The sequence below is a fragment of the Lissotriton vulgaris genome, unplaced genomic scaffold (assembly GCF_964263255.1).
Source record: "Lissotriton vulgaris unplaced genomic scaffold, aLisVul1.2 SCAFFOLD_613, whole genome shotgun sequence".
Taxonomy (NCBI): Eukaryota; Metazoa; Chordata; class Amphibia; order Caudata; family Salamandridae; genus Lissotriton; species Lissotriton vulgaris.
This window is the reverse complement of record NW_028248661.1, coordinates 426,967-449,928: the sequence shown is the minus strand read 5'-3', so window position 1 is coordinate 449,928 and position 22,962 is coordinate 426,967. Positions and strand designations below refer to the sequence as shown.

General features: G+C 44.1%; 1 protein-coding gene across 1 annotated transcript in view; it reads left to right on the top strand.

Moving 5' to 3' along the window:
- LOC147663869 (embryonic protein UVS.2-like) overlaps positions 1–22,962 on the top strand; it is a 157,074-nt gene that overhangs the window by 50,419 nt on the left and 83,693 nt on the right. The window contains exons 11-12 of the mRNA XM_086950139.1: positions 495–613; positions 1,133–1,355. Coding sequence (XP_086806265.1) covers positions 495–613; positions 1,133–1,355 — 342 coding nt within the window. The remainder of the gene's footprint in view (positions 1–494; positions 614–1,132; positions 1,356–22,962) is intronic.

The following is a 22,962-nucleotide window of genomic DNA, read 5'->3' as shown; positions in this document are numbered from 1 at the left end:
ACATGGATTAGCAGTGTTTTGTTTCTGATTTCTCTGCCTGTGGAATCTTGTCCAGTGGTGATCAGGGTTGGCAAAGATCACCCTTTGCACAAAATATATGGGAACACATATGGTTAGTGATGTGGGAGAGTACCGACAAGGCTGTCTGATAGAGGGACTCCTCTAGTGGCAGAACAGCTCCCTTGACATGAGCTCTATTATTCTCTACCCTGACAGAAAATGTTTACTTTCTGACTGGGACCACATGACATTACGCAGCTGGTTTCCAGATGTGCACTAATATCCTCAATTACTTGCCATGTACCACTATTTTGGGGCCATGTGATCTGAGGTGCAAACAGCGTGCAGGGGGCCTCAGGCAGAATCCTACTGACAGTTGTTGTTGAAGGGCTGAAGCTGAGCTGTTCTGTGTTTTGTGTGTGTGGATATTATATACTGATGACCAGTACTCTATGCTGTGGAGCACATAAGATGGTTTTTTCTTCTGTTGACAGTAAATTGCGGCGGTACTTTCATCAGCTCGCCTGGCACCGTCTCATCCCCTTACTTCCCCAACCCTTACCAAGCCAACATGGACTGCGGCTTCTACATCATAGCTCCAGCTGGATACAAGGTAAGTGCCGGAGCTACACAATGTCACTCTAGTACTGATAATACTGATAATGAGAGCCTAGTAGGCCCTGGAATCATGAAGAACCTCTTAGGTTTTCTGACAGAGATGGCAGTATGGCATCATGATTTTCCAGAACAGAGAATCAGAGCCATTTTTTAAAAATTTACCTAGTTTGCCATTCCACTCAGGGTGATCATATGTCGCTTTTGGGTGAAGGTGTCTAGGCACTGAACTGTATATATCAAGAACCCCCCTGCTGGTGGTACAGTGATGGTAAATATGGGGCAGAGCATACTTCTTCTTCCTTATGTCACGCTGCCTCCTACTGGCAGTACAGTGATGGGAAATAAGGACCCACACACATTTCTCTTTTATTATCTCACACTGCCCCCTACTGGCATGATAGAGGTGGTCAGAAACGACTGTCACATAGTTTTCTATCTTATGAAAGACTACCTCCTTCTGGCATGACAGAGGTATCATTTAAGGACTAACATATACTTCTTTTACATCCTGCAGGTCTCATTGACATTCACATCTTTTGCCATTGAATTTAATTCAAGGTGCTCCTATGACTCCCTGTCTATTTTCGATGGTGTCCAGACCACCTCTCCGCTTATTGGCAAATATTGTGGATCCAATCTAGTTCCACCAGTGAAGTCCACTGGGACGTCCCTTCTGCTCCAGTTCCAAAGTGATGATTCAGTGAACATGCAGGGTTTCCAGGCCACCTACACCTTTGGTAAGTTTATCTGCGATAAAGTGGCATACTGGCTCTTCACCACTGAGGCTCAGCAGGGAGGTGTTTGTTCTTATCTGAGAAGAAGTGTCAGAGGTAAGCATGGGCGGATTTTGCGGATTTGCGGATCGTGGATCCGCAAAATCCGCGGATTTTGCGGATTTGCGGATCCGCGGATTTGGGGCGGGGCTTCCATGCGAGTGCACATGCCTCTTGTGTGCATAAAAGGTCAGAGAAAGATCAGTTCAGCAGATGAAGAGAAAGACGCCCCTGGTCACAAGAACAGCACTGGTATTGTGCTCGTGAAAGTCAAGGATGCAAAGGCCTCTATACAGCATCACAGCTGATTTTCCACGGTAGAGTTGGGAAAAAAGGCACACCTGTCCAGCCTCGACGACGCTCACGATTGTTTTTGGGCTAATGAATGAGTCACTGAATTTGAGCATCAACTAGTTCGAGCGACCATGTGTGTGTTACTATGCAATCGCCCCGAAGGGCGCAGGGGTCCCTTGAGTGAGCTGTCCATCATAGTAGGTGAATGGCGGGAAGACGGTGCAAACCGCGAGTGTGTGGGTGGGGCCAAACGTGCGGGGCTTCCATGCGAGCTCACATGCCTCTTGTGTGCATAAAAGGTCAGAGAAAGATCAGTTCAGCAGATGAAGAGAAAAAGCTCCTGGTCACAGGAACAGCACAGGTATTGCGCTCGTGAAAGTCAAGGATGCAAAAGCCTCTATCCAGCATCACAGCTGATTTTCCACGGTACATTTGGGAAAAAAAGCACACCAGCCTGGCCTGTTGTAACTATTTTACGATGGCGCCGGCAAGCTGCCAGCGCCATCCTAAAATAGTTACTAAATTAGCTTCAACAGGAAGCTCTAATAGATAAAATCGAGCACCTGCTTTATTTTATCTATCAGAGCTTCCTGTTGAAGCTAACTTAGTAACCATTTTAGGATGCCGCTGGCAGCTTGCCGGCGCCATCGTAAAATAGTTACAACAGGCCAGGCTTCAACTTTTGCCCCCGGATCCGCCGCTCGCGGATTTGCGAATTCTCGGTAAATTCGCGGGAGTTCGCGGATCGCGAATTTACCGAAAATTCGCAAAATCCGCGAGCAGAACGGATTTTAAGCTCATGCTTAGTCAGAGGCCTGTGAAGCACCAAGGCATGTGCTATAGTTTACTGTGCATGGGGTTAGCCTGTACCCTTCGGGTACTGTGCATGCATAGATACCCAATTCACTGTCAACATTAAAGTGTATACAAAGACCACATAATAGCCCTGTAGTCAACCCATTAACCACAGGCATCATGAAAGTGCCTTTCTTGGCTAAAGAGTCAATGGAAGATATTTATACAAATTATACATAGAATGGATGTAAGTGTGTGACCCTGGTGCACTGGAAGGCCGAGACACTCACATCTCCACCAATGCATAAAAAAGTTCTAATACCTCGTACCTTAAATTGCATAAGTCCTACCTTGGCTTTCACATGTGATGTCAATTTGTGCAAGGTTGTGCAATTTAGATCAGAGAGCAAGACTCAATAAATAGGGGAGCAGGCGCGAGAAAATATAATCTGCAAGGACAAATTGAACTTAAATGGTCAGCATTTAAGGTCAAGATATGGAAGCTTGACGTGGTTTCACCTATGAGCACTACTAAGTAAGTGCTTGAGTTTGGTGTGGTAGACAAAATAATAATGGTTCTGTCGGACAAAAATACACACTGCTTTAGTATTTCAATGTTTCCTTTTGCAGGTCTCGTTCCTAACCAGGATATCAAGACAGGTGTACTAATACATTCACAAACGAACACACTGACCACAAAGAAAAATGAAAGCAAATTTTTACTCAAATACTTTCACATGTGAAGACAAATTACTTCAATCACTGTCCCAAAACGAATATTTAAAACATATATGGCACAAAACCTTTGTGCTAAAGCATAATACACACTAAAAACAACAAGTAAAATGTGTTACTTCATATACGTTTTGGAATCAACAACTATATATATACAATAATCCTGTAGGTACATCAATTCAATCTTGGATCCTACAGGGTTTTGAATAGTTTGTTCACGCCAAAAGCGGGATTGCGTCGACGTTTCGACCCTGGGGGGCGATGCAGTGTTTTCACGCATCAGGGGCGGGTCTTCATCAGGACTGTATATATATGTGGGACAGCCTCTTGCAGACCTAGCTCTGCATGGAGTCCTGGTCTCTTTCTGAATCCTATTGTCGGTCCGTCTTAGTCAGGCCGGCTAGATGTTGAATGAACCTCTGTAATGATTTAGTCTATACAGATGGTTGAAAGGTTGCTCCTTTGCATTTCTAACTCTCCTGGATCGCGTCCTTCACCTTCCGTTTGTGTCAATATCTCTTATCTTATCTTATGATACAGAGGTTCATTCAACATCTAGCCGGCCTGACTAAGACCCGCCCCTGATGCGTGAAAACACTGCATCGCCCCCCAGGGTCGAAACGTCGACGCAATCCCTGCTTTTGGCGTGAACAAACTATTCAAAACCCTGTAGGATCCAAGATTGAATTGATGTACCTACAGGATTATTGTATATATATAGTTGTTGATTCCAAAACGTATATGAAGTAACACATTTTACTTGTTGTTTTTAGTTTGTATTATGCTTTAGCACAAAGGTTTTGTGCCATATATGTTTTAAATATTCGTTTTGGGACAGTGATTGAAGTAATTTGTCTTCACATGTGAAAGTATTTGAGTAAAAATTTGCTTTCATTTTTCTTTGTGGTCAGTGTGTTCGTTTGTGAATGTATTAGTACACCTGTCTTGATATCCTGGTTAGGAACGAGACCTGCAAAAGGAAACATTGAAATACTAAAGCAGTGTGTATTTTTGTCCGACAGAACCATTATTATTTTGTCTATTACCCACCCAGGTTCTGAGGGTTACAGGGTTACCCCATTACATGTAATGAGTTTGGTGTGGTAGCAGCAGAAAAGGGTTAACATACACCTATACAGTTTCTTTATAAAAAATGACATTCTTAAATTCATTAAAGCTCTAAAATAGTTTTCCACTCAATCCTGAAGTCAGTGTGTGGGATTCAAATACACTTTCAGGTACAGATGTGGCCACTGCAGACACTTTCACATCTCCTGATGATGCCCATAACGAAGCACTCTAGTGCCAATTATTAAATAGCCTTGTCTCCCACTATTAACTCGGGTAGTAGCGACTTGTGTCAAAGGGCAATAATGCCAATTAAAAATAGCCTTATCTTCCACCATCTAACTTTGGTACTAGTGACAAGTGTCAAGGGCACAAGTACTAATTAATAAATAGCCTCATCATCCACTATCTAACTCTGGTAGTAGCAACATGTGTTAAAGGGCACTAGTGTTAATTAAGATGGTAATGCACCGTTACAACGCAACTTTTACAACGCACTACCACTACATCGCAACTTTTACAATGCAAAAACCATTACAATGCATGCCATTACAACGCATGTCATTACATAGCAGATACTATTACAACGCATGCCATTACATCGTAAGTATAGGTATGTATATAATTTTTATTTAATTTTATTTAACATTATTTTATTAATTTAATTAATATTAAAATTAAAATAAAATATTAAAATATTATGTTAAGTAATTTAGGGGTATTTTAGGTTTTAGGGCTGGGTTTGGTTTTTGGGGTACAGGGGTATTTTTAGGTTTTAGGGCTGGGTTTGGTTTTTGGGGTACAGGGGTATTTTTAGGTTTTAGGGCTGGGTTTGGTTTTTGGGGTACAGGGGCATTTTTAGGTTTTAGGGCTAGGTTTCGTTTTTGGGGTACAGGGGTATTTTTAGGTTTTAGGGCTGGGTTTGGTTTTTGGGGTACAGGGGTATTTTAGGTTTTAGGGCTGGGTTTGGTTTTTGGGGGACAGGGGTATTTTTAGGTTTTAGGGCTGGGTTTGGTTTTTGGGGTACAGGGGTATTTTTAGGTTTTAGGGCTGGGTTTGGTTTTTGGGGTACAGGGGTATTTTTAGGTTTTAGGGCTGGGTTTGGGTTTTGGGGTACAGGGGTATTTTTAGGTTTTAGGGCTAGGTTTGGGTTTTGGGGTACATGGGTATTTTTAGGTTTTAGGGCTGGGTTTGGGTTTTGGGGTACAGGGGTATTTTTAGGTTTTAGGGCTGGGTTTGGTTTTTGGGGTACAGGGGTATTTTTAGGTTTTAGGGCTGGGTTTGGTTTTTGGGGTACAGGGGTATTTTTAGGTTTTAGGGCTGGGTTTGGTTTTTGGGGTACAGGGGTATTTTTAGGTTTTAGGGCTGGGTTTGGGTTTAGGGGTACAGGGGTATTTTTAGGTTTTAGGGCTGGGTTTGGTTTTTGGGGTACAGGGGTATTACGACCTTATATAAATTAAATTAATTAAATTAATTTAATTAAATTAAATACAATTAATTACAATATTTACAATTATTAATTTAATTGAATTAAATAACTATTATAATTAAATTATATTATTTAAAAATTTTTAATTAATTAAATTCTTTTAATTATATTACATTTAATTATATTAAGTATTATTTACAATCTAATTAAATTATATTTATTGTAATACATTACATTATATTATTTACTATTTATAAATGTATTATATTTCATTAATTATATTACTTTAAATATATTAAATTAATTTCAATTTTAATATTAATTACATTACTATAATTAAATTAATTACTGTTTTAAAATTTTTAAATTATATTTATTAATTTAAATTAATTTAATTAACTTTATTACATTTTTAAAAAAAAGATATACTTACCTATACTTACGATGTAATGGCATGCGTTGTAAAAGTATCTGCTATGTAATGCCATGCGTTGTAATGGCATGCATTGTAATGGTACCTGCGTTGTAAAAATCGCGTTGTAACGGTCTGCGTTGTAAAATAACGCGTTGTAACGACATAGATCCATTAAGATATACCTCATCTCCCACCATCTAACTTTGGTGGTAGTGACATGCGTCAAAGGACACTAGCGCCAATTAATAAATAGCTGCATCTCCCAGCATCTAATTTGGTAGTAGTGACGTGTTTCAAAGGGCACTAGTGCCAATTAATATACAGTCCTGTCTCCCACCATCTAACTTTTGCAGTAGTGATATGTGTCAAAGGGCACGAGTGCCAATTGATAAATAGCCTCACCTCTGGTAGTAGTGACATATGTCATGGAGCTCTAATGCCAATTAATAAAAAGCAATTAATAAATTGCATAAATCAATCAGTACTAGCTACTAAAGAAGCTGCTAGTGTTTGTTAATAGGGAGGAAAAAGCATTTTATTTTTTATAAAGACCCTCACACACCAACCTACTTGGTGTAATGCTTCATCATCAGATCCCACCTTAGGCACCGAGTGTACCTTGGGTGTGCTGCGACGCCTGACTACAGCGGAGCGTGTTTTGTTAGATGAGTGTGCAGTGCTGATGTGAAGAGTGTAGGTTAAAGACTGTCCTTAGGGTCCCAAGTATCCAAAGGACTATTTTAATAGTGGGCCTTAGGCAGTATTAAAAAAAAGGCGGTGGATATTTCTGTGGAGGTGATTAAAAACTCTCATATCCTATGTGGTCAACATGTTTCAGCCAGTGCCTTAAATTAAAACCGGCTTTCTTCAGGTCCTTATGTGAGTGAAAGTTAAAAGGTGATGGTCTAGGTGAGTGTTAAGACCAGATATGTGACGCACTCGCTAAGGTGCGCTATATGTAAGAGGATGGTTCCTCTAGCAGCTTATTCCTGTTGTGGGTAAAAACAAGACAAACAAACACACACAGAATCGTGAATAGCTTCAAGAAGGCACATGAATTTAATGTGACTGAATGCCGTTGTGTCCGTGCTCGTGAAAAGAGCAAAGGTGGTAAACGAATCGTGACGGTAACTGGTTCAAAAACGTTAGAGATTCTGCGCTACTGTGCAGAAACGTCAATAGCGTGCAAAGCATGAATTAGCCAGAAGGACGAAAGTGCCAAAGTTTAGGGAAACATTCTCTTACTTTATAATTTATAGTGATAAGCCCCATGAGTTCCTGGAGAGGGCCCGACCTTTAGTCCCACACTGGTGTGGTTGAGGGGACAGAAAAACAAACAAAACATAACTGGTGCGAAAGTCCTTGAGCCATGAGAACGTCTCCGCGGTCAGCATGTAATAGGTACCCCTCCTCCCCCCCACTCCTCTGTCCTCCCCGCATACCCACTTACTTCATCAAGATCTGAGACCGGTTTCCAAACCTGTGCAGCCTGCATCGGAATCTCGTCGATGTTGGCCGTATAGGGCGTATGGCGTTTAAATACCCGCTCATGTTTGCCAGGTGCACGCTGTCATGTCCTGCAACCCAGGAACTCACACAGGACACGATGTGGATTTTTGCAAGTATTCTTTTATTTATTGGGTTACAGCATGCATGGATCATGACCTCCTTCCTCGAGGTCCAGCTGCAGAATGTTTTCCCTCCCCACCCCTTGACCGGATGTGGTGTCCGGTGTCCCCTCGCCCCTGCGCTGTCCCAGGGTCCTAGTGCCCTTGTCCTGGACAGGACATCTCCCCCCTTGTTGCAAAACAAACATTTTTTTTTTTTGAAGAAAGAAAGAGAGAGAGAGAGAGAGAGAGTGAGAGAGAGAGAGAGTTGATGATGTGCGATGGCCCATAGGCCCCTTCATTTACACCTCTTCAATTAGTCTCTTTGGTTCCATCTGTTTCCTTCTTGATCACTGTTTTCTGATATCCGCTTGAGCTTCTTCCTTTTGTGTGTCTTTCTACAGTTCTTGCTTTGACCTTTCCGCTTCTCTTGCTTCTGCCTTGCTGACATGCGAAAGGTGCCCTGTGACGTGACACTGGCCAAACTGCCGCCTTTGCCATCCGTTCTTTTGCTTTTGTCATCTTCAACTTGCCTCCGGGGATCTCGTTACCACATTTCCTCGCTTGTCCTTCTTTGACCATTGCGATGCCTCGTTTCTTTCTTTTTCGTTTTGTCGCCTGTCTTCCTTTCTTTTCATGGGCCTTTGTTGTTGCGTTGGCTGTTTGATCTCTTGCAGCAGTGTCTTCTTGTTCCACTCTTTTTACCCTTCTTGTGTGTGATAGTCTCATTCTTCTTGATTCCCTCATCGCTGTTCCATTTCTGCTTTCTTGTGCCACCACCTGTCTTCGGTGATCTTTTCCTTGTTGTGTTGTGTCACCTTTGCTACCAGTTCCATTTCGTTGCCATCTGAATTTGGCTCTCTGTGCAGCCTCCGGTCAGCATGTGCTGGGTCGTCCTTGGCCGTCATAGCAAATCTGATCTCTTTCAACTCTTTGTGGTGCTCTTTGGTCCATGTGAAACGTTTTCCTTTGTTTGTTAGCCCCCTCAGTGGGGTGCTTGTGGCAGCATCATCTTCTTCCAGTCTTTTAGTTGCCATGAGACTCATCATTTGCGTTGTGATGTTGCTCAAATGGCACGGCGCAGTTGCTGGTTTGAATAGCATAGAGTAAGTTGGGTGTTTGTGACCGGTATTAGTGCTGCTGTGGGAGAGAATGGAAATGGAAGAAATAATACGCTTTTGTAGTTTTTTTGGTTAATAGCGTAATTGTGTGGTCCTTTGTAGTCCGAGCTAGTGCATGGTTGGGTGGGCTACAGTGCAGCGCCGAATGATGGATGCGCTAAATAAATGCTGAAATTGCTGCTTATAGCACAAAGAGATCCATGGTATTAAACGGTCCCTCTGGGGAAAGAGGAGAGTCTGTGCATTTAAAGCAAAATCATATGCTTGTAAACGATTGGGTGGGTTACAGAGAAGCATTGTTTGGTGCACGTGCAGTGTTGCAACGCCACGCTTTACAGAACAATATGATGCATATGTTTAAACGGTCCATGCCTCTATGGGAGAAGAAGAGGAAGCGTGCATGTTTAGGCCCAAAACACGCAGCACGTTGTGAAGAGGCGGCGTGCAGTGCACTACCTGCACAAAAACAATCATGAGAAAAAGAGGAAAGAACGAGAAGAAATGAAAACATTTCTCCTCCTTGAGCATCCCTACGCGACCCCTCCCCCCCCGCCCTCCCCCCAGGGAGGCGCTGCATTCAGCTTCATTCCCAGGTTTAGGAAAGGTTGCAAATCTTAGAATGTGGCAGACGCCATGGGTGTTGCCTAGGAACACCCACAGCAACACCCATGCAGGCCCCTTTCACGGAAAGTGCTGAGTGAAAAGGGGCTGTTTTTAGAAGCATGCGAAAAGCCACGCAGTGTGGCTTTGCGCTTCCGTGTAAATAAGGAACACACACAGAAAATGCCCCCTTCTCATACTACGCACAATATGATTTAGAACAAAGACCAAATAAAAGAATTCATTGAATCTGGTCTGGTACATTTATTTATACCTTTTACTCATGTTTTGATAGAAACTATTTGACTCCTGAAATTTTTGAAGGCCAGAACCAGGAATACACAATTCGATCTTATTCAATTAGTAAAAAACATTTCAAGCTCAGAAAGAACATCATGACAACACTTAAAGAAAAAACATGAACAAATGAATCAAATTACATCCAAACAAACATGTACAAGAATATATTTCAGAAATTCAAAAAAACACATTAGGTTATTCCATTATTCACATTCCTATAAAGACAAAAGTTCTAACAAGAGCAACAACGCCTTTATCTCCTAATCAAAATCACTGGATGAAATGATTAGCTCTTGTTTAATTCGCCAACGCGTTTCCGGTTAGAGTTATTACTCCCCCAACCCTCATCAGGGCTCTGTTACTGATCTGTATAGGATGTAGAAAAACGAGGTTTTAATAACAACCCTTTTAGCCTCTTTTCTAACTGTCTAACTATTTGGACCGCATAGTTTATGTACCTGTGTTTTCTTAAGCGGGTGACCATTAATAACTTCCGTCGATAAGTGTAACTCTTTTCTTCAAGTAGCAGCTGGTGCACTTTATATTCTAAAAGAGTAATGACAAAATACTACTGTGTGTAGGTTCTGTTTTTGTTAAACTAGTCATGGACTAGGTGGAGGTGAATTAAAATAGAGAATTTCATACCTCTATCTACGCGAAATGGTGCTGTGGGGAGGGGCGGAGGAGTATCTGTGTCCCTTTGCTTTTTTACCTACATGACAAAAAGACAAACGTGGGGCTTTTAGTCCCATTCATCGTAGCACTAGGCATTTATACCTTACATACAAACGCGACGTGTCTCCTACCTTAATCTTGATGCAATTCCCTGTTATAGCTAGACTGCGCCGCCTGCTTCCAAGTCTTCGTGGCTGCCGCCTATAAAAAACGATGCCGTTCCGTTAAGGCATATCACTCTATGGGTTATTAAAAATTGAAGAATCAATCTTCCACTTGTACCTGCCAAAGTTGTTGTCTTGTGCCCGGTCCGGGGCAGAATGCTCAAAAAAGGAGGGCAAATCTCTCTGCTCCTCATCGTTAGCTGCACGCCGGGGACATCTGTATTAGTCACGCTGTAAACAGAAAAGCCGCGGAAAGTTAAGCATTCGCGTCTTTACGACTTTAAGATTACAACGCGCGAGCAGTGACCCGCGCCTGGATGTTCACCGTTACCTGCACTGCAGTTCTGCTCCGCTTCGCCTAGTCCGTATTGCCGCTACTCCAAGTCGGTACTGGCGCCGCCTAAACAGGCTGCATATGAAACCGGCACTTGCTTCGAATCGCTGGCAAGACCCGGTTTTTCTTTTTAGTGCATTGTGGGATCAGTAGTTTGTGCAGGGCAGGGTTTATTTCCCAATAATGCCCGTATTAGTGCAAAAACGCTCTTGAAACCAAAAGGTCATTCGAGTGTCCAAAAATGAGGAATTCAAAGATGGGGGGTGAAGAGCAATTTTATATAAAAATGAAGGCATTCTACGCAGGGTTATTATTGTATTCATTTCCATGGTTTTATAGGCGCCGTTTATCTCATGCGATTGATACAGAATATCACAATCGCCATTGTGACCCGTGACAGGTAATAGGGCGCCAAACCTCAAAGCCTTGACAATTCCGACATGCTATTTAATCCGGTCATTATACAATTAAATTTGAGAATCAAATATGCTTCCTTTTCCAACAGTTTACTTTCAACATCACGAGGGCGCTGTACATTATTCATTGAGAAAAGGACCGACCATTTAAAGTCATTTTCGTTGTGGGACATTTCCACATAATGTTCCACCATCGGAGCAGTCAGTATTTTCCTTTTTATTCTAGACCTGTGCTGCCGTATTCGTAGGTTGACCTGCTGATTTGTCTTGCCTATGTAGATATTGCGACAAGGGCAAATTATCACATAGACTACGTTATGAGTTTTACAATTCGAAAAACCAGTGTGTCTCCATCTTACTCCCTGGTGTTCAAACTCAACTCCTTCAATTGTACTCGCACATGAGACACAATTGCCACATTTATGATGGCCTTCAATGGGTTTCATGTCCCACAGAGCAAGAAGGTCACGTTTAGGTTGCGGCTTTGAAAGATCAGCTCTGACAAGTTGTTGACCCAAGCTCTGGTTCTTCTTGTATGCGAAGATGGGACATGGGAAAGGACACTCTAAGTCCTCCAAGAGGTGCCAATTTTTAAGCACAGCCTGTCTGAGTTTATGTGTGTCCGGCCCAAAGGTGGTCACACATACTACTCGGTCTAACTCTTTCTTTTCTTTTGGTTGTAGTAATACCTCACGTGGAGTGCATCTTGCTCTCTTATAAAAATGCTTCAAGAGCTTCTTAGGATATCCTCTATTAGTCATCTCGCTACAGAACGCCTGGGCATGATGGTCATAGTCCTGTATTTCCGTACAATTTACCCTAATGCGCAACATTTGGCCATATGGCAGATTTGCCTTAAGGCTTCTGGGATGATAGCTTTTATGGTGCAAGATGGTATTCTTATCTGTGGATTTCTTATATAGCGATGTTTTTAGTGCTCCATCTACACAGGTCAACTCTACGTCCAGGAAGGTCATTCTCGTGGTACTTTCCTCCATGGAGAACTTAATGTCTCCATGCCTAGTATTGATCCAGTCGTGGAACGCCAATAGTTCGGTCTGGCTCCCCTCCCACAGGAGCAAGACGTCATCTATATAGCGCCACCACTGGATAATACTTTTGGTGTATGGGTTATTATTCTCCACGAACATGGTCTCATACTGAGCCATGTAGAACACCGCCATTTCTGGGGCATGTACAACTGGTCGTTAAATAGGAAGTAGTTTTTTATTAGAGCTATCTCTTCAAGTTTCAAAATGAATGAGGTCGGTGTCGTAATTTGACAATGGCCGGGTTAGCGCTTAGCTTTGCTACACGTTATTTCCCTTAACTTGGCCTTATTCGAAAACGCCATTTTGTATACTATGACGGCCATCTTAAGGAATGAGCGGCCTCGTGGTCAGCATGCCCTGTAGTCCTTTGTCCGTGCCGCTGACCACTCGAGTTTGCCCAGCAACAGGCTATTTTTAGTAACGGTCAAGCCTGTACATGCGCAGTTCCAACTGACCAGTCACCCCTCAGGAATGTTCCGCCAAAACTGACCAGTGGAGTTGTAACCCCTCCTACGAGTTGGCCGTGATCCAAAAATGACCATATATGTACCTAAACTCTGTAACCTTGTACCGCCTACCTTTTTATTACCTGTAAATTGTATAAAAGAAGCACTCGCACCAACGTTTGGTGTGATACTTCTTGCATTGCCGAAGGGTGCTGTAGGAATGTACCACCACCCCATGGGGTCTTAATAAACTTGTCTTTTGTACTTTTCAGTTTCCGTGCCAACAGTTCTTTTGGTGTAAGTGGGTATTTCTGCGGAGCATGTAGGCCTTGGGAACCCAATACCACAAATTGGCGACCACGAAGGGACTCATCGGCGACTCGGATGCCCGAAGGAGAGGTCGTGACGAAGGATTGGAAACTCGCCATGGACGCGTACGCTGCCACTGAGTGACCCGAGTCTTGGCACTCACGGTGTTTTCTTCCTTTCCTTCTGATCTGACCTTCCAGGTGGCCCCGGTCTCCGACTGAAATCCTGATCGTCTGCGTTGCTGTACAGTGCCCGTTTGGCTGATTCGGTTAAAGACCTTGGCAGTTGGAATCTGGATATTTGAGATTGGATAAGATTTGTGATCGGTAAGGTAGTCTACGGACGCTTACTGAAGTTCTATGATTGTGACTATGATTTGAGTTAGCTAACATTTTGTCTTTGTGAACTTTGAATATATATGTGTAGTGCACTCCACATAGGCAGGCATGTAGAGATGTTTCTCTAATTTTGTTTGTACCCTGAGCGGCACATTTGTGTGAAGTACTGTAAGTTCCATGTTTTATGGTATCACGCTTTCGTGGTACTTTTTGAACATGCCTGTTTTAAGCACACTCCGAGGGATGTGCTGTCTTGGAAATGGTACCACAATTAGGTTAACGGAATCTCAGCCGGCTCCTCGAGAGGGAACTCCCAATCGTGAGATGTATGTGAAATTCGGCCTTCCCCCTATACTGTACAGTAAAATATGGCATAAATACACTAGAACTGATCCCGAGTTGCAATGGCCACTACATGGGTCGTTTGATTTACGAAAGGTTCAGTTTGTGGAGCAATTTTTTGTTTCAGCGCAGGTCTAGACAGGATATGCTTGATTGTGTGCGAATGTGGGAGAAAGCGGTGCGTGAACGTATGAAGCGTGAAGTTGCCTTGGCGGACAAAGAGCAGCGCAAGGCTGCTCGAGATAAGGCTTTACAGCTTGAGGAAAAGGAGGCCCAGGAAAAGAAAGAGAGGGAGGCACGGGAACGTAATTTGCAAACGACCGGTCAATTTCCTATTCGACGACCGCTTTATCCTGTCCTTAATAATGAAATTGATGATTTTTCGTTATTAGATCGATCTCGGCCTCCGTACGTTCCTCCTACAGCTCCGACTGAAGATTCTGGTGATGAAGAACAGGATAAGTCGGATAAGACGGATAAGTCAAGTGTCAGGTTATCTGCGGAGAGTGCCGCGGACTTGCGTAGTTATGCTAGAAAATTAAATTTGAATCATATAACTGTGTCAGATGTTGTAACCGAAAGGAGTAAATGGACAGAACGAGAATTGATGTGTTTTTTGAATACTTTTGCAGATGAAGTTGTTACTCGATTTCGTAAATACTCAGAGACTTTAGAACCTAAGGCTGTGTCGGTTCATCGTGAGAATTTGGATAAAGGTTTATTTGTTCTTGCAGATGTCGATGCTCTTTTTAAACAACTGCTCCAGCTACGGGAGGAGGCGTCCAGGTTGCGGGAAGAAGAAAAAAAAGATAAGGAGTCCGTGCCGGGGTCGACGGAGCAGTCCAAACAGTGTTCTATCCTGGGTTCAGATAAGAATTCTAAAGTGCATGTTATGCCTATGCGTGAAGCTGCACCATTGTATGTCCCGCCTAAAGGGGCCGGTACGGATGATGATAAAACATCGGCAAATGCAAAGGGGTATTTTATATATAATTGGGTGTATACGCCTTGGAATAGAGCAGATGTTATGGCACTAAAAAACGCTTTACCTGATCTTCGTAAAAATCCAGCCGCCTTTTATGAAGGGGTGGAAGGGGCCATTTCCTCTTGTGTTATGACTCTTGTTGATATAGATCTCTTTTTTGGGTTAATTCTTCCGCCTGATATGTGGAGGTCAATTCGTAAAACTAATGATCAAACAACGTTTGGGGCAACTTGGAAGGAGATAAGCCAGGCTGACTTAGACAGGGAACCTGCATGCAAACCGTGTGACCTAATATTAGACCTCCCAGCAGCTATTTTGACCAAACTAAAAACGCTTGTTCCTGCTAAAAAGATCGATTGGACTATGCTAGCTTCATGCAAACAAAAGCCAGATGAATCGGTATCAGATTTCTTTACACGTTTCGAAGAAGCGTTTCATGATTACAGTGGTCAATCGTTAACAGATGATACGGGTAGGCATCTGTTCGTTGATAAGTATGTGGCTAATCTCCTTCCGGAGATTGCAAAGCGGTTAAAAACGAGTGAAAGTTCCTGGACCACGGCGACCCCTGCGTCTTTGTTAACAATGGCTCAGTATTACGAGCGGCAGGAATTAGAGGCTAAAGAAAGTGTAGATAAGAAAACAAAGGAATTGAAAATGAAGGTGATGTTGGCGCAGGTTCGCGGGGCGCAATCTAGAGGGAATGATAGAGGTAGGCGAGGAGGGAGCAATGCGTCGTACGGTCGTACTGACATTGCGGAGGACCAATGTGCATATTGTAAAGAGTTTGGGCATTGGGCTGAAGATTGTCCGGTACTTCGTGAGCAGCGTAGTCAGCGTGGTCGAGGAGGTGGAAGGTCGAGGAATAATTATTCAGGAGCGAGAGGTGGCGGAAGTGATCGTGGTAGGTTTGAAATGAGGGGCCGTGGTCAGGATGAACGAAATACTTTTGATAGACGAAATCAATATCAGATCTCGGAGAGTGAGAATGTGGAGCATCAGGATTATGTACATGCATAGGACTGCGTAGGATGGGGTACGGAATCAGTTGAAGTGCCAGTAGATCAAAGAGGTCCATATGTATCAGCAGGCATTTTGGGTTCTACTGATCAGTTTTTAGTTGACACAGGAGCTACTCGTAGTGCTTTGTCCAAAAACTTGGTTCCAAGGGCTCCCCTGTCTGGCGAAACGATAACATGTATAGGGTTTGATGGCACACCCTCTCCCAGCCCACTATCACAACCTCTTGCACTTTGCATTGACAAATTTTTCAGCTTTTGTCCATTTTTGTTGTCACCTCACACTCCAGATAACATTATGGGCATTGATTTGCTCAAATATTTTCGAGCAACGATACGCTGCGCTCCTGAAGGAGTGCGGGTTATTTTGAATGACAATTACCCAGATTCGGACAGATTTTGTACGATGAAAGAAATTGAAGCGCTAGCCTCTCTCCCGCACACGTTGTGGGCGACCTCAGATACGGATGTGGGACAGATGCTTATTCCACCTATTCGAATTACTGTCAAGGAGGGAGTACTTTTGCCACGTGTACCACAGTATAAGATTTCTACGGAAGGTGAAATTGCCCTGACGCACATCGTTCAGGATTTGATCGTTGCAGGAGTAGTGGAAGAAGTTCCTTACAATGTCTGTAATAGCCCTATTCTTCCGATCCTTAAGAAAGACACTGACGACAAAGTCTATCGATTTATTATTGATTTGAGAGAAATTAACAAAATTGTCATCCCTCAATACCCGGTGGTGTCTGATATCACGACATTGCTTACATTGGTCCCTCCAACAGCGACGACCTTTTCTGTCATTGATCTTAAAAACGCATTCTTTTCCATTCCCATCCATCCCGGCAGCAGATACTTATTTGGCTTCACATTAAATAATAAATTGTATAGATTTTGTAGTGTTCCCCAAGGTTACACTGAAAGTCCTAGCATCTATAGCCAGGCTTTGAAAAGACAGCTTGACTCTTTTGAACTGCAATCCGGAGTAGCCCTTATACAGTATGTCGACGACCTTCTGTTGGCTGCAGACACTTATGCACAATGTGAGGAGAGTACGCTTGCTTTGCTTTCCTTTTTGGCTCAGAACAACCAAAAAGTCTCTAAGAAAAAGCTACAATACTGTAGACCCAAGGTGACCTACCTCGGTCATCTTTTGTCTAAGGAGGGGCGTGCATTAACATCAGATCAAATTCAGGCGATTTTAGACACACCAGTCCCCCGCACTCAGAGAGATGTACGCGCCTTCATAGGATTAACGTCCTTTTGTAGACAGTGGATTATGGGGTTTTCGCACATTATCAAACCTTTGTTAGCGTTACTGTCCAAAACTACACCAATGCCCCTTGAATGGACAGATGAATGTCAGAATGCTTTTGAACAATTAAGACAGGCCCTTTGCTCTGCACCCGTGTTAGGTACACCAGATTACACAAAGATTTTCACATTGTACGTGCACAAGAAAGATGGGTGCGCGTTATCAGTGTTAGTGCAAGCACACGGGGACAAGCAGAGGCCATGCGCGTACTTCTCAGCTATTCTTGATCCTGTAGCACGAAGGTTACCTGGGTGTTTCCGAGCAGTGGCAGCAACAGCAGTAGCTATACGGCAGAGTGAGGGAATAGTGTTATCGCATAACTGTTGGTGCTAGTTCCCCATGCAGTAGATGCCCTGTTAAATCAAACAAAGACTCAATATCTTACGAGTGCACGTTTAACAGGATATGAGCTTACACTCTTGGCATCACACATCACACTGAAAAGATGTGCTAACTTGAACCCTGCCACTTTATTGCCTTATCCGGTCGAAGAGGGTCAGGAGGAAAAACATCACGATTGTGTTTTCTTGACTGAGGAACAAACAAAGGGTCGTGTCGACTTACAGGATATGCCACTTCCAGATGTGGATGGGGAACTGTGGGTTGATGGATCGTGTTTGAGGCTGCCAGATGGCACGACTTCTGCAGCATATGCGATCACGACACTTAAGACGGTGGTAGAAACAGCACGAATACCTCAGAAATCGGCTCAAGCAGCGGAGCTGATAGCCTTGACAAGAGCCTGCGAACTGAGTGCTGGCCTATGTGTGAACATCTACACAGACAGCCGGTACGCCTTCGGAGTAGCGCATGATTTCGGCTTACTCTGGAGAGAGCGTGGGTTTTTGACCTCTCATGGAGTACACATTATGCATGGAGAACTAGTGCGTGATCTCCTAAACGCGTTGCTTTGCCCAAAGAAAGTAGCGATAATTAAGTGCAGTGCACATAAAAAGGTCATTGATAAAGTGGGACAAGGCAATGCCTTTGCAGACAGTATAGCAAAACAAACAGCTATGTCTCGAAATGACTCCCCCATGTATGTAGCGAAGTCGCAGGCCGAGCGATGGCATGATGCTAGAGCAGAGATACTAGACATCCAAAAATCAGCGACTGAAGCGGAACTTGTAGCATGGGCAGCAGAAGGGGTACTGGATGACGAGAGTTGTTGGAGGAGTAAGGACATGGAGAGATGGAAATTGCCTGCAGCTTACTTGCAAGCGATGGTCCAGATGACACACGGATTGGCACATGTTGGAGCTCTTGCAATCACTCGATTGTTAACACGAGTTTGGGAGCATCCTGAGATTGCCAATACTGCTAAGAGAGTAGTGCAGACCTGTTTGATATGTTTACAGCACAATCCTGCAAAAGGGACGCATACTCCGAAAGGAGGGTTCGTTCCACCTTCTGCACCATTCGAGGTACTTCAAATGGATTACATCCAGCTTGAGCGTTGCAATAACCTTAAGTATGTCTTAGTGGTGGTGTGTGCTTTTAGCAAATGGGTTGAGGCCTTCCCCACGAAAGATAATACAGCTTTGACAACAGCTAAGGTTTTGCTCAAAGAGTACTTCCCTCGATTTGGAATTTGCAAATTTTTGTGGAGCGATAATGGTCCTCATTTTGTTGGGAAAATTGTGGAGGATGTGCTAAAGGGACAGGGGATCCAGCAGAAGTTTCATGCTGTGTTTCACCCTCAGTCAGCAGGTCTTGTCGAACGGTACAATGCCATGTTGAAATTGAAGTTGGCTAAGATTGTGGCGTCCACGTCATTGAAGTGGCCGGATGCCCTACCACCATTTGGCACGATTAACAAATGATTTGCTTTCTATTCATCAACAGGTTCGAGAAGCGCTACCTGATAATTCCATTGGAGAGGCCCATAATCTCCGTCCTGGAGATTATGTCATGGTGAAGTCGTTTGAGAGAGCGAACAGCTTGGAACCGAGGTGGCGTGGCCCCGAGCAAGTCCTTTTGGCGACTCGAACGGCTGTACGAGTGACCAACAGAAAGCGGTGGGTGCATTCAACTCACTGCCGTCGTGTCTCTCCGGACCTGGTGAATCCTACTGTGTTGTCTGACTACAAAGAGATCTTGGATAAAGAAAAGAGCCCAGCTGTGACGTCGGCCGAATCTGAGGGAGCCTTCCCGGACCACACCGTTTCTAGACGACAGCGCTACGATCTGCGGCCAAGATAGGAAGAAGATTTCTTGTTTTGTGCGAGACTGGTTGGTTACCGCTCTGGGGTTTGTGAAACGGAAGCCGGGAATCTCAAGGGGGGGGGATCAGTTCTGCCAAGAGTAGCGACACCCGTCTTGACCCCGGAGAAGAAAACAACGGCTACCTTGGAGCTCAGCACCAACGTTTTTATTTTTTGTAGTTGTGTATTAGAGACATTGTGAACTCTTGAACTATGGCGTCTTCTGCATCACGAGACAAGAGAATTCTTGGCGCCATCTTGTTTGTATTGACAATTGTGGTGATAGCAGTGATAGCCTGGGTAGTAGAACTTGTGGTGCCTGTACGAGAACATTTGCTGCCGACTACCCCGGCTCCATCTGAACATTTTCACTTCACCTTACCCTACCATGAAGAAAGGGCACCGACAGACTTATTTGAACAATAGCTTTATTCAAATTTTGCATCATACTCATGATATGACGAACACTTCTAACTGTTGGGTGTGTGGGATGTTGCCTGGGCATCAGAAGAAAGGGGGCACCCCGCTCATCCCACTCCCGTTTTCCCATAATGGTTCCTGCAATGCCTGGTATACTCTTTTATTCACTCTACGATGGCCAACAAAAAGGGGGGTGCTTTTCCGTTTAAACAAGATATGTTATCATGACCGGGATGGCTATCCACGAGCTGAGGGTACTCGATTCGAATGGGAAGAGTACCGCCCCGATAATGTGTCTGCACCCCGAATTTACAGCAATCAAAGGAACATTAATATGTCCAGTTCCCATGTCATTAATGTTATAGATACTAGGGCTGATCTTTGTATACGTAATAAAGGTACAATCCCGGTTGGGAAAAGTGAATGTAACACCACACTTACATTTGACAGTCCGAATGGCATATCATTTGTGGCATCCCGAAATACATACTTCATTTGTGGTAATAAAGGCTATCATCAGCTCCCGTTAGGATGGCTAGGTACATGCTATATCTCTTTCGTATTGTCCCCTGTATTCATTGCCCCTCCAATGTATCATAATGATTACGTGTTATATCATGATTTTGTGTTAAATAGAGTTAGACGTGCTGTGGTCTTGGATGACATTGACCAGACCGATACTGCCTTACAGCAATATGTAGATTTTAATTTGGGATTGTTTTCCTTTGTGGGGGCTGCTTTGAACAGTCGGAAAATACGACGACTGACCCGTGTTGTTGAGGCTGTAGCTAATGATACTGCTTTTGCATTAGGAAATATAACGGAAGAACTTCAAATATCCAGAATTGTTACGCTTCAGATTCCGCCCCGCACACTCTACTGAGTCCGTAGTCCTCTCGGTCCTGGACAACCTCAGGGAGGGAATGGACACCAATCAGCACCAGGCCTTGGTCCTCCTGGATCTCTCAGCCGCTTTTGACACGGTGGATCATACCATCTTGCTTTCCCGTGTCAAGGCGGCGGGGATCGGGGGCACTGCACTGGTCTGGTTATCCTCCTTCCTGAGGGACCGCACCCAGGCAGTTCGCCTGGGTGACTTTACTGCGGACGTTCTGAAAGTTCAGTGCGGGGTCCCCCAAGGCTCTTCCCTTTCCCCTCTTTTGTTTAACCTTTACATTGCCCCTCTTATTTTCTCACTGCAACAAATGGAGGTCGCCGTGTTTAATTATGCGGACGACCTCCAGCTTGTCTTTAATCTCTCTTCTTCTCCTTCTTCTGTTCTTAACTTCCAATCTATTATGATTGACATCCGGGACTGGATGAACCACAACCATCCGAAACTCAACCCAGACAAGACTGAGCTGGTGTTGACGGGTGGTTCATCCAGCCCCTGGTCTTCTTTATTTTGGCCCCCCTCCCTAGGCCCTCCTCCTATCCCCTCTACCTCAGTCAAAACATTAGGCATTAAACTTAATTCTCAACTCACCCTCCACTCCCAGGTTAGCTCTGTGGTTTCCTCTTCTTTTCTTGCACTACGTACTATACGCCGGGTGTCCCGTTTTTTCTCTTTTGCTGCCCTCAAATTGATCACCCTGGCTATGGTCGTTTCCCGCCTGGATTACGGCAACGCCCTATATGCAGGTATACCTGCATATAGTTTACGGCGTCTGCAGCAAATCCAAAACCAGGCGGCGCGCCTGGTGTTCAAACTTCCGAAGTCCCACCACACCACTCCCCTCCTTAAGTCTCTTCATTGGCTCCCTATTCATGCCCGTGTCCAGTTTAAGCTTGCTTCCATTACCTTTCAAGCTCGACTGGGCACGGCACCGGCCTTCATCTCATCTGAGATCACCCCCTACGTTCCCACCAGGGAACTACGTTCTTCCGCCCTGTCCCTTCTTACAATCCCTCGGTTCCGGAGAAAGAAATGGGGAGGCTCGAAATTCGCGACCCTTGCCCCCCTCCTCTGGAACTCCCTGCCTCTCGAGCTCAGAGCCTTAACCCTATACCCACAATTCCGAAAGCAGCTCAATGCTCATCTTTTCACTAATTCCTTCAACTGATCCACTTGCAGTTTGTCTCTCCTTCCCCCAGCTCCGGTCCTTCTTGCCCAGATCTTTTGTTACTTTAGCGCCATGAAACCGCTGGTGTACGTGCGCTTTATAAATAATTTTAAATTCAAATTCAAATTCAGAACCGAATGGTTCTTGATGTGGTTCTAGCTGATCGAGGGGGGGCATGTAGAATTATCGGAAGTAGCTGTTGCGTTTACGTGCCTGATAACTCGCCATCTGTATATGATGCAATTTCCAAACTCCACAAAATCGCTGCTGAAATACACCCGGACAATGGTACATGGACCCTTTCAGGGTGGTTCTGGTCTATGCTTAGTACTTGGGGCTGGAAGCTACTGACGATTTTATGTATCATAGTTGGGATACTATTCTTTGTGTGTTTATGTATACAATGTGGCCCTGCCTTATGTTCTATGTGTCTATCAGTTTGTATTCCATATAGACGAGCTCTTGCCCAAAAGGAATTGATGCTTCATAAAGAAGTAGCTCAAATAATGTCAATTGACATTGAAGATGAGTATCCCGACTACGTCCACTATGAGGTAGCTTCAGCTAAACGCTAAAAGGGTCGTCTGTCGTAATTTGACAATGGCCGGGTTAGCGCTTAGCTTTGCTACACGTTATTTCCCTTAACTTGGCCTTATTCGAAAACGCCATTTTGTATACTATGACGGCCATCTTAAGGAATGAGCGGCCTCGTGGTCAGCATGCCCTGTAGTCCTTTGTCCGTGCCGCTGACCACTCGAGTTTGCCCAGCAACAGGCTATTTTTAGTAACGGTCAAGCCTGTACATGCGCAGTTCCAACTGACCAGTCACCCCTCAGGAATGTTCCGCCAAAACTGACCAGTGGAGTTGTAACCCCTCCTACGAGTTGGCCGTGATCCAAAAATGACCATATATGTACCTAAACTCTGTAACCTTGTACCGCCTACCTTTTTATTACCTGTAAATTGTATAAAAGAAGGACTCGCACCAACGTTTGGTGTGATACTTCTTGCATTGCCAAAGGGTGCTGTAGGAATGTACCACCACCCCATGGGGTCTTAATAAACTTGTCTTTTGTACTTTTCAGTTTCCGTGCCAACAGTTCTTTTGGTGTAAGTGGGTAT